At 37.1% G+C, this 13478-nt stretch overlaps 1 protein-coding gene across 1 annotated transcript in view; it reads right to left on the bottom strand.

Moving 5' to 3' along the window:
• LOC111615713 overlaps positions 1-6044 on the bottom strand; it is a 7914-nt gene extending 1870 nt beyond the window's left edge. Inside the window, exons 1-4 of the mRNA XM_023357149.1 lie at positions 5513-6044; positions 4649-5393; positions 3994-4154; positions 3098-3264 (exon numbers count right to left, since the gene is read on the bottom strand). Of these exons, the coding sequence (XP_023212917.1) occupies positions 3098-3264; positions 3994-4154; positions 4649-5393; positions 5513-6044 (1605 nt within the window). The remainder of the gene's footprint in view (positions 1-3097; positions 3265-3993; positions 4155-4648; positions 5394-5512) is intronic.
• Positions 6045-13478: the final 7434 nt, after the last annotated feature.

Raw genomic sequence — 13478 nt, 5'->3', positions numbered from 1 at the left:
AAAACGTTCACAAAAAATCACATAGGCGACCTTCCTTTTGAGGCTACTACCTCTGTAACAATATGTAAAATCACGTAAAGCGTCCTCTGGTGATCTTGCCATATTCACAATAATACATTTTAAGTAAAAATAATAAAATCCATGGCCGGCGTTATTTACATTTAATACATAAAAAATATAAATTCGACTTTTAACAAAGCTAAAAACTTTGTACTTGTCCTTCTTTTCGCCGTTCTCACCATCAGCAATACTTTAAAAAACGTTCACAAAAAATCACATAGGCGACCTTCCTTTTGAGGCTACTACCTCTGTAACAATATGTAAAATCACGTAAAGCGTCCTCTGGTGATCTTGCCATATTCACAATAATACATTTTAAGTAAAAATAATAAAATCCATGGCCGGCGTTATTTACATTTAATACATAAAAAATATAAATTCGACTTTTAACAAAGCTAAAAACTTTGTACTTGTCCTTCTTTTCGCCGTTCTCACCATCAGCAATACTTTAAAAAACGTTCACAAAAAATCACATAGGCGACCTTCCTTTTGAGGCTACTACCTCTGTAACAATATGTAAAATCACGTAAAGCGTCCTCTGGTGATCTTGCCATATTCACAATAATACATTTTAAGTAAAAATAATAAAATCCATGGCCGGCGTTATTTACATTTAATACATAAAAAATATAAATTCGACTTTTAACAAAGCTAAAAACTTTGTACTTGTCCTTCTTTTCGCCGTTCTCACCATCAGCAATACTTTAAAAAACGTTCACAAAAAATCAGAGGCGACCTTCCTTTTGAGGCTACTACCTTTGTAACAATATGTAAAATCACGTAAAGCGTCCGCTGGTGATCTTGCCATATTCACAATAATACATTTTAAGTAAAAATAATAAAAACCATGGCCGGCGTTATTTATATTTAATACATAAAAAATATAAATTCGACTTTTAACAAAGCTAAAAACTTTGTACTTGTCCTTCTTTTCGTCGAGGATCCGGAAGGCTTTCGTTAAAAATCAATCTACAATGGTTTTTTCCATAATAAAACAAGATCTAAATACAGTAACCCAAGTGTAAGTGTAGTGTCCTAAGCCCAAAGCTGAAGGATGTGGTGAAAAGTGGGAACCGAAGTTCCAAGCGACTCTGCACCACCAGGTACACCCTGAGAGTGCAGAGGTAAAGGATAGAATACAACTAGCTTAATTCTAGTTAAAACTAAATTAAAATTAATTTAATCTAATTCGCGTGACAATAGTGAACAGTACTCCACAAAAGAAAAGTCCATCTTCATCTGTAATGCCGAATCACCAAGGAAAACACCAAAAGTTGCTTCAATACGTCAGAATGAAAACATCGATCGTCTTCTGATGTCAGCGACGTCCGTTGTAAAAACCGTTAGAGAAGAGTTCGTTGACCTCTGAAGTGTAGAAAATTTTAAAATCGTAAAACTGCTCTAACTCAGCCAAAAATGATCGGAAGAGCAGATCGTAGGGTCTAATAACGTCTCACTATGGTCCAAAGATTAACAATGTGCGTAAAGAAGAAAGCCCGACGCGGGCCTCCGAAGGTTCAACACAAAAGGTGAAATTGCCAAAGACTGTAAAAAATATAAATCATTCTCCCATTAAGATTCCCATTAAAATTACATTAAATTTTTCTTAATCGAATACGTTCAATTAACATTAATTTTAAAACATTAAAAACTTGTTTATAAATATTCTCATCTAAAACAAAACGATATAAATAACTATCACTGGTGTAACTCTCTCTTAAATAAATACTTTGAGATCGAATTGTCGCAAGCAGTGGACACACAAACATAAAATGATGTAAACTGTCAACCTCACCACACTCACAAGTATTAAAACTAACCAATCCAAATTTAAAAAGTTTTGCCCGAAAATCCCCATGACCTGATAAAATTTGACAACTATAAAAATTTGGTTGAACCCACTGAGCCCGTGCTCTGCGAATAACAGAAGGGAAAAAGTCCGCAGTCTGCCTGCCTTTATCGGCAGTCATCCACCTAATATCCCATTCCTTATATATTTCAGCCTTAATTAATCTTTTAATCGCTGTGTCCGTCATATTACAACACCCATCTGGATAAGATAAAGTTCCCAAAGTAAAAGGTACCCTAGATTGCAATAAAAACCGATAATAAAAAAGCCGCACTTCTAAATCAATGGGTAATTCACCCGCTAAAACCTGTAAAGCTAAGGTAGAGGTAGTTCGGTAAGCCCTTGTTATAATTAATAATGCAATCCTTTGCAACTTCAACAGTCACTGACATAGAGAGGGCCCCAGCGCGTCGCCCCACGCACCAGCGGCATAAACAATAATAGATACATGGGGATTTAGCATTACTGTCAACGCACACAACAGTTCTTTTGTTCGGGAGGTGTCTCAACACTCTGTCTAGCCTTTCAATCCCCTCTTCAATGGGNCGCTAAAACCTGTAAAGCTAAGGTAGAGGTAGTTCGGTAAGCCCTCGTTATAATTAATAATGCAATCCTTTGCAACTTCAACAGTCGCTGACATAGAGAGGGCCCCAGCGCGTTGCCCCACGCACCAGCGGCATAAACAATAATAGATACATACAGTAGTCTATACAGTGTTCGCAGGGCGGGAAGCCTCAACCCCCACCCTGACTCCACAAGACTCTGCAGTTTCCCAAACTGGGCTACAGCTTTCTCTGCTACATAATCTATATGATTTGCAATACTCAGCCTCGTACCTAACTTAATGCCTAGGTAACGGACTGTTTTCACAGTTCTAATAGTAACTGCACCCAAACGCACACTAGGGGGACGATCCGGGCTGAGGACACCTCTCATTAACAACATCTCTGTCTTTAATGGAGCAAGTTGTAATTTAATATTATTTAACCAACTAACCAGAGACCGAAGTACCTGTTCAGCTGTATTCTCAATATGAGATCGACTATTACCCTCAATTAATATAACTAAGTCATCAGCATAAGCTATAAAACGGAACCCCAGCGATCGAAGACCAACCAAAACATCGTTAAAAACCAAATTCCATAGCTCAGGCCCTAAGACAGAACCCTGCGGTCATCCCTTACTCACTAATTTTTCATAATACTCCTCACCATGAGAGTACCTAACAATCCTATGATCAAAATAACTATTAATAACCCTGTAAATGTCCATCGGACAATTACGACGACGCAGAACACGCAACACAGCGGGCCACCAAATATTATCAAACGCACCAGCAATGTCAATAAAAAGACCTAAAACATTTAATACATAAAAAATATAAATTCGACTTTTAACAAAGCTAAAAACTTTGTACTTGTCCTTCTTTTCGTCGAGGATCCGGAAGGCTTTCGTTAAAAATCAATCTACAATGGTTTTTTCCATAATAAAACAAGATCTAAATACAGTAACCCAAGTGTAAGTGTAGTGTCCTAAGCCCAAAGCTGAAGGATGTGGTGAAAAGTGGGAACCGAAGTTCCAAGCGACTCTGCACCACCAGGTACACCCTGAGAGTGCAGAGGTAAAGGATAGAATACAACTAGCTTAATTCTAGTTAAAACTAAATTAAAATTAATTTAATCTAATTCGCGTGACAATAGTGAACAGTACTCCACAAAAGAAAAGTCCATCTTCATCTGTAATGCCGAATCACCAAGGAAAACACCAAAAGTTGCTTCAATACGTCAGAATGAAAACATCGATCGTCTTCTGATGTCAGCGACGTCCGTTGTAAAAACCGTTAGAGAAGAGTTCGTTGACCTCTGAAGTGTAGAAAATTTTAAAATCGTAAAACTGCTCTAACTCAGCCAAAAATGATCGGAAGAGCAGATCGTAGGGTCTAATAACGTCTCACTATGGTCCAAAGATTAACAATGTGCGTAAAGAAGAAAGCCCGATGCGGGCCTCCGAAGGTTCAACACAAAAGGTGAAATTGCCAAAGACCCGGTGGGCCAAAGTCAACGAAATTTGGTACGAACACTCACCACAAAGGGTCACGTCCAAAAACGTCGAGCTGTCCGGTTTAACGGTCATAGGTAGTCCGGAAAAGCGACCCGAAGAAGTCAAAACTACATTGTTCCGTAGTTTGAGAATTTGTGGGTCCACAGAAAATTTTTTCACATCAAAAGGTTTGCCTCGATAAGATCTATTAGGATCAACACAAAAAACCGCACAAAAATAAAAATAAACCACTAAAAACGCGAAAAGTTCAGGAGCTCGATCTTCCAGCAGTCACCAAGCCAAAGGAACAGTCCACTCATGTAGATAGGGACATTTTTTTTTTTTTTTTCATTAGGGGATCATCACTTCCCTTTACAGGGATCAGAACGCCCCGCACCGCTGTTGCACAACGGGGTTTTATAACTTACTTTATTCTGTACATTCATTATTACAGTAATTTAATATAATCATTAAATAAAAAAGAACAAACAAATAACAAACTACTGGACAACTCGCCCAGGAATATATTACAATTGAGCGCTCCTGCTCTTATGGACCTTCCTAAAGAAGATCTGAAGTTCCTTATATGTCTTATCATTCCTTATTAAATTGTAAATACTACAAGGCCAACCTAGCCCCTTAGCAAGCGTCACCGTTTTCAACAAATACCTCTGATATTGCTACTGTATACAATCATACATTATATGTTTCAAATCCTCAATATCTTCACCACAAATACATCCATTTCTGTCACCAAGGCTAAAACGCCTTTTGAACTCTCCCAAACCATCGTGCCCAGAGAGAAAGATCATTACTATTCTATCATGATTCAACCATTTCATTTGCCTGATTCTCTCTTCAATATTAGGCAAAAAGCCGAAGATTTTTCTTCCTTTATCACTGTTTGTCCAATTTTGTTGCCATATCCTTATGGTTTCATTTCTTAATAATGTCTTTGCCCAGAACTTTGGCCTTATATCAAATATCACCTGTGTATCACTTATCGCTTTTTTTGCCAATCTATCCGCCCTCTCGTTTCCATAGATTCCAACATGGGCTCGAACCCATTTGAACTTAATACTCTTTAACATTCTTTTATCATACAAGAGCTTTTTAATTTCGTATACTTGTCTTTGTTTCGAATCATGACTTAATAAAGCCTGTAGGGCACTAAGGCTATCCGTACTGATACATACACTCTCACTTTTATTATTTTGAATACACCATTCTACTGCTTTATATATTGCCAAAAGCTCCGCCTGAAAGTTGGAGCAATACTCTTCTAACTTGTATTTTTGACTGTATATCTCCTCATTCCTTTCATACACCACAATTGCTGCACCAGTCCCTTCATTGGTCTTAGAACCATCCGTATAAATCTCAGTATAGCACCTTTGCTGATCCATCTCTTGAACTCTAAACTCCATTGCCGGATGAGGCAGCTCTGTAATAGATATATCTCGTTCGTAATTTCCAATCTCAAAGTTAATTGAAGACAACCTCTCAGTATTACCTGTCTTCAACCAAAAACGCTTAGCTCTTTCCTCAATTACTAATTCAATAGGAGCCTTCCAGCCAATACCATTAATCCCTCTGTTGATGTCGTCCTATAACATTTCGTTAATCTCAGCAAAGCAATCCTCTGTGCTTGCCTAAGATGCTTATTTTGCAGTGAGTTATGCACTTTACCACACCAGACCGAGGCAGCATATGTCATTATAGGAACAAACATTCCATCATAAATACCTTCCATAGCCGAGGACCGGAGGCCCCATGTACCATTAGCAACTTGTTCCAATTTATTAAAAATGATATTGCACTTTATTTTAAGTCCTTTTATATGTTCATTCCAGCTCATTCTATTATCTATCGTCACACCCAAGTAATTTAGTTTCTTTACTATCTGTATATTTTCATTTCTCATCTTGATTATTGGTAATCTCCTTTCAAAAGCCGATGTAAAATTTCTTGCCATGACCATTGCCTTTGTCTTTGCAGGATTAAAGTCTAATTTGTTATCCTTACCCCAATTATCAATTTTTGTAAGAATGTTATTACACTCACTTTCAATATGTCTACGTGAATGTCCAGCCATGATTATGATAATATCATCTGCATACGCAGTACACCTTATTCCTTTATCTTGAATCTTCTTTGTCAATGCATCAAAGTAAATAATCCAGAAACTAGGGCCCGATTTCGACCCCTGCGGGCAACCTCTCTGTAATTCCTTTACAATCCTTGTGTATTTTAAGTAATATGTCGCAGTACGGTTATTAAAATAATCTCTAGCCATCAAATATAGATTTCTCGGGCACCTTTTCTCTCTTTCCATAAAATAAATTGCCACCACGCATTATCGAAAGCACCTCTTATATCCATACTTATTGCAACTGCATACTTAGCAGTTTCGAGCACTTCTTTAATGTCCTTTATTACTTTATTAATGGCTTCTTCTGTGCCCCTTTGAGCTCGGAATCCATACTGTACTTCGCTTATCCTACCTTCACCTTCCATATACCAATTTATACGCCTTATCATCAAATCATCAAGCACCTTGCCCATAGTAGGCAAGAGACTTATCGGCCGGAAACTACTAGGATCTGAAAGATCCCTCTTCCTTGGCCTTGGAACAATCACCACTTTAGCCATTTTCCATCTCCTTGGGAATATTCCATAATTCAAGCATTGATTATATACTTCTCTTAAAGCCTGTGGATTGGTTTCCCAAATCGCCTTGACTATTTGTATTACAATCCCATCTTCTCCTGGAGCCTTATTTGCTTTTATTCTATTTATACTATCTTGTATTTCATTATTTGTAAAAGGAGGGTCATCTCTTTCAATGTATTCCTCTTCCGCTCTCTTCCTAATCTCACTTTGCTTCCCAGTATCCTCTGATTGTATATCCCTTGGAAAAAACTTATCTAGGAGGAAAGAAATAGACTCCTCCAAAGTCGAGGTATATCCGTTCGGTGTCTTAATAGTCGATGTTATCAACCTTGTTTTCAATTTACCAGTGCTTAACTTGAACACAAAGTTCCAGGGATTACCAGAGTTCTCTTCACAAAATCGTCTCCAAGAATTTATCTTATATTCTTTAATCTTGCTTTTGTAGATCCTTTCGAACCTTAAGAAAATATCTCTCCTTCTTCCTCTTTCATTTTGATCACTACAGTGTTGGAACCTTCTTCTCAATTTATTATTCTGTTTTCTGATATAGTAAAGCTCACTATTCCACCAGGGAACTACATGCCTTTTTTGTCTTTTAAGGGGAATACAATCCCAACATATTTCATTAATTTTATCTATGACTTTTTCAATTTTCTGTACTGTTTCTTCCCTACTAGTACTTTCTCTATATACTATGTCACTCAGTTCTTTCCCACATCTTTCGTAAAATCTTTCCCATCTTGTCCTATTAACATCATATCTCCGTTCCTCTACCTTTGAACCACTTTTAGGTACACTTATTGTAAAACTTATGGGCGAATGATCACTAAAACCCCCTTCACTGTCCACTTCCCAGTCACCGAGCCACACTAAACCATTACCATTGCAAATCGTCAAATCTATCCAACTACAGCCTCTTGGACCAACAAATGTCGGTGGAGAGGTAGGATCATTAACTATGTGTAAACCATGCATTGCCAAGAATTCCATAAATCCATCCACTTCTGGGTCATGATTTGGGTCACCCCATATTGAAGAATGAAGATTAAAATCACCACCAAAAATTATAGGCAGACCATGAAATTTATTAATAACTTTTTCTATATTAGCATAAGTGCCATCTAAATCTTCGCCAAAAACTCTATAGATGCTAACAATAATTAACTTGTTTCCAGCCACATTAAGTTCAGCACACGCACACTGCTGATTACTCACATCAGAGTGAAAATGGATATCAATTTCCAAAGATGATACCGCAATAGCTACCTGCGCTTTAACAGTATCTGGATGAAGTATCCTTATACTTCTGCTAATACAAGCCACTTTATTTTTAACTGTATAAGGCTCTTGCAAAAGAGCAACATCCTTGGTTTCTAATCTTTTATTTATCATTGAGTTTGCTGCAATTGCCCTCTGCATATTTCCTTGTATTACTTTAATAACTTTTCTTTCATTAATTGGTTCCACTTCCATAATCGGTTCTACTAATAATAGTTGCCTTTGCTCTCAATACCAATGGACACTTTCTATCCAGGGCATTATGCTTTGTATCTGCCAATTTATCTCTCTTACAATTACAACACATTTTAACGGTATTTTTATTCGGACAATCACTATACCTGTGACCCTCTCCACATTGACTACATGTAGGGGTCTCTTGCTTACAATCTCGGGCAAAATGCCCCATTCTACAACAATTATAACACTGTACTATAGGTACAAAGTCTTCCACAGGGCACCTCACCCACTGCAGATTCAATTTTCCAAGCTTTAATAGTTGTATTCTATTTTGAGGGCTTACATCCACCACCCAACTAGAGGTGGGTTTATTCCTCTTTCCTAGTGGGAATCTTACCATGAATCCCCTTTCAAATTCTTCAAGTCCTGTACAATTTCCCTGCAATGTTTCATTTTGCTGATACACATACTTTATAATATCTTCTTTATCAATTTCTTTTGGTACTGAATGAATTATTACTTTTGGTACCCTTTTCTTAGGCTCACTTGCTGTTATTCCTGATATCTCGACCACCACCTTTTGTAGTTTGACCTTGTCACTTGTCTTTTCAACTTCAATTGCAATTGCTCCATTTCTTAACTTTCTTAGTCCTTTAACACCTATCTTCAACGCCTGAGGATTTATTTTCTCTTTGATCAACTTCTTAGTATTTTCAGCATCACATTCTCCCTCTGTGGGTTGCACTATTACAACTTTCCTCGGTTCCACAGTCTTTTTATTAACCAAAGGAGAACTAGCAACAACTTGTGCAAAAGTCCTTCCTCCTCTGCTATCTTCTCTCATCTTCAATTCTTCTAACTGTTGCTGCATTCTTAGCACCAAATTCTTCAAATCTTCACCTTCCGTCAATATTTCTATGATTGTTTCAACTTTCCTGAGTATTTGTGGTATATGGTCTCTTGATCCTATTTTTGAATGGGCATTAGACACCAGATATTCATGTAATTCATCTTGAACTTTTTGAGCCGCAGTAATCCTGTTACCTTGCACCCCATCTCACCGACTTGGCAATGAAGGAGTTGAATCCACTGGCTCTTCCTCGAGCCCTTCATCTCCACCTGTCCGGGCAAGAACAACAAAATGTGGAGGCTTACTCGCCATCACACAAACAAATAGCCTTGAAAAAGGCTGTAAAAGTCGCAACTACCTTTAGCTTCCCTAAAAAGGTACTAACGGGCCGCACCACGTGGAAGTAGGTAGCTACTTTTCCAAGAGCTCACGATAAAAGCAGCAAAAAGATCACAGAGAAAACGCTCCGGAATATTTGCCAAAAAACGCAATCGGAAAACTCACAATGGGACCAGCGGCCCAGTAGATAGGGACAATCGTCCCTAATGTCCAACCTTCTCTTTCTCAAACCACTGCACCTACCCAAAAGGGTTTATCAGTGGAGTATTCCTAATTATCTTTTCTTCCTAAATAACATTAAAAACAACAAAAACTTTCTAAACCATTAAATATACAGGACAACAAAATTTAATACATAATTCCTAACATTAAATTTACTATTAAATAATTAACCACTCTATATATTAAAGCCAACAATTATCTAAAGAAACAATTAAAATATCAATAAAATCAATAATAAAAGTGTATAACATACATTAAACCTAAACCCATAAAAGACTACTTTAACAAGCGCATACCCATCCTAACCTTAAACATCTCCTTTAAAATTTTAAAAACCTTATTATAATTACGTTTACTATTCACCAATTTCTCATAATTCTTTTCAATAGATAGAAGTTCACTATCAACACGCAATTCCATAAGTAACGGACAATCAAAGAGGAAGTGAGACAGGGAGTCCACAGAACCACACTCACAACGATTATCATTAACCAATTGAAAAGTAAATAGTTTATACCGAAAATCTCCGTGACCTGTCAGAACTTTTGACACATAATAATCAGGAGACACCCACTTTGCCATAAGTCTCTGCTGAATCATAGGGAAGAAACAAAAGGTAACTCTGCCCCTTTCTTCATTAACCCATCTAATATTCCAAATATTATTTAACTCACTCCTTATTTTATTCATAACTTGATTCCTATTGAATACAGACTCTTCAGGCCTAAATCGGAAGGAGCCCACATCAAAAGACCTATTAATTTTATATAAATACCTGTAATAAGCGTATTTTATCTCTAGATCTAGTGGCAGAATGCCTGAAATAACCTGAAGGGCAGGGGTTGATGCCGTACGATATGCTCTAGTAATCATCAATAAAATTGTCCTTTGTGCCTGATCCAGTTTTCTAATATGAAGGGCCCCCAGACCGTCGCCCCAAGCTCCAGCTGCATATGTAACCATCGGCACAAATAGGGCACTGTAAAGATGACGCAGAGCTGGGAGCCGAAGCACCCACTCTGCGCCCGCCAGCCCCTGTAACCTAGCAAAATAAACAATTGCTTTCTTACATACCCTTTCAATATGTGGAGTAAGACCCATACTTATACCTAGGGTAACCCCCAAGTAATGAGCTGTTCTCTCCATCCTAATTGAGATACCTTGAATACGCAAACTGGGGGGCGATCCGGACTGAGGCAACCCCTCAGCAAGACCATCACCGATTTTGCAGGTGCTAAGGTCAGCTTAATATCATCTAGCCAATCATACAGGGCATTCAATACCTCCTGACCCCTCACTTCCAAACACCTCCGTGAGTCCCCCTCCAATATTAGGACCAAATCATCTGCGTAAGCAATAAAAGAGACACCAAAATTCCGTAATTTAACTAAAATCCGATTAAATACATACTTCCAAAATTCAGGGCCTAAAACTGACCCCTGGGGACAACCTCTATTTATCCATTTAATCTCATCCAATGTTCCCTCCCTATAAATCACTTTCCTAAAATTAAAATAATCATTGACAACACTATATAAGTCATACGGACAATCAACATCACGCAGAGACTGTAACATCGAGGGCCACCAAATATGATCAAAAGCTTTCGACATGTCAAGAAAAACCCCTAATACATACTTACTACTGGACTCCCTTACACACTCCTGAAGCTTAACAATCGCATCAACCATTGACCGACCCTTAACAAATCCATATTGACACTTATCAACTCTATCCTTCATTAATAAACTTAATCTAATTCTCAATAAACACTCAAATAACTTACCCAGAATACTGAGTAAACATATTGGTCGGTAAGATTTTGAATCTGCCCTATCCTTATCTCTCCCTTTTAAAACTATAACTACCTTCCCCTCCTTCCACAAACTAGGAAATATCTTAAAACTTAGACATGCATTATACAATTGCAATAATTCTATTCCAATTACTGGGAGAGACTGTTTCACAACCTCATACGTAACTCCATCAAGCCCAGGAGCTTTTTTACCCTTAAAATGACTAATAACTAACAACAATTCTCTCATAGTAAACGGAGCAGTGATCTTATTATTCCAAAACATCATATTTTCCTTACGCACTACTTTCTGACCATCAGTATCTAAACTACTATCATCATCAAGAAATAATTTTTCAATAATTGTTTTTACTGCGGAACACCAATCTATACTATAACTACTACCCATCCGCACAGCACTCAAAATCTGCCTACACTGCACCTTTTCAAAAACAACCTTCTACGGTACTCCCCAAAGATTTCTAATATTCACTCCACCAACAAAATTTCGCCAACTATTTAATTTAGTTCTCTTTATTAAATTCTTATATAACTTATTTTTATATCTATACTCTTGTAATTTAATATTTCTCAAAACTAAATCATGTTCCCGCTGATATTTCCTACGACACCACTTAACCTCCAAACGTAATTTATCTAAATCAGTACTCCACCAAATAGGAGCTTTATAACGTACAATAGGTACTTCTAACTGTCTTTTAACCGCATTCTCCAACGCCCCCTGAATAACCTTACACAATAACATAACATCCCTCTTATTTTCCAATACTAAAATTTTATGACTATCTAAGTAATTGGCTACTAATTTCCTAAATTTATTCCAATTAATTTTATTACGCTTATATACCGTTACCCTATAATTATAAAATCTACCAATATTTACTTTATAAGAAATCATTGCATGATCACTAGTTACCCTATCATTGCTAACAACACAATCATACATACTTGTTATCATATTCCCAGAAACTAAAACAACATCTATAAACGAATGGCCCCTGGAGGAAGAGAAAGTTGGAACCAAATTTTGAGTATTTAATACATCATAACCCCACTTAACGAAAACAGACATTAATCTTTCACCCCTATTATCCAATCGATCTGCTCCCCAAACAGGGGACTTAGCATTAGAATCAATTCCTATAATCACCCTCTGACCATTTAACTCCAACATCACCCCCTCCAACTCCCTTAAAGATTCTTCAATATCATTATGTGGGGGGAAATATAAACAAGCAATATAAAAACTATAGTCCTCATACAACACTTGTACAACTACACAAGTGGGTGAGGACAAATAATTTAAATCTAAAACAGTTAAAGCATCATTTAAAATCAATATGGATACCCATGGCGTTTGAGCCAAACACCGAATGATCCGACAATTCCCACTAAAACCAACTATTTTCCCGTTGACCACATACGGTTCTTGCAATAATAATATTTCTAATATAGAATTTCTCCAAAGCAAAGCTAATTCAGCAGGGATAGCGGCCTTACGTTGCATGTTTAATTGCCATATACTAATATAATCACGAGATAAACGTCTAACCATAATCTATATTTTTTTTATACCTAGAGATCATAATTTGATATACATAACACACTCTAAATCCTGATATATGGTTAAAAGACCTCCCAAATTTTTTACAAGGAATACATAATTTACCTACACCTTCCTCTACACAATCACGGCCGCGGTGTCCTTCCTTCCCACACTTAAAACATACATCTTTTATTTGCCTACAATTCCGAGCAATATGCCCAAAAAGCTGACACTTAAAACAGCGAGATATTTCAAAATAATCCCTTAGAGGGCAACTTCTATAATCAATATATATCCTCGCAAGACGCAATAGACGTCTCCTAAGTATGGGTGAAACTTCTATAACCCAATTCACTAAAAACTCCCGTCTTTTTCCTACTCGATAAAGCAATTTAAAATCTTGTCTAAACATTTCTATATCCACATCCTGATTTTAATATAAGAGATCAAAATTCAGCTCAAAAATAACCTTAAGTATAGCATCAGGCTCTAATTCCTTAGGAACATCTATCAGTAACAATCTCGGTCTTCGTTTAACAGGACACTGAACTTGTAATTTTGAATTACAAACTCCCTCATGTTCCAACACACGATTCCTATCCTCATTTGTAGCTAAGGTAACTAT

Source organism: Centruroides sculpturatus, unplaced genomic scaffold (assembly GCF_000671375.1).
Source record: "Centruroides sculpturatus isolate CEXI.00-Female unplaced genomic scaffold, Cexi_2.0 scaffold1785, whole genome shotgun sequence".
NCBI lineage: Eukaryota > Metazoa > Arthropoda > Arachnida > Scorpiones > Buthidae > Centruroides > Centruroides sculpturatus.
This window is presented reverse-complemented; position numbering and strand designations above follow the sequence as displayed.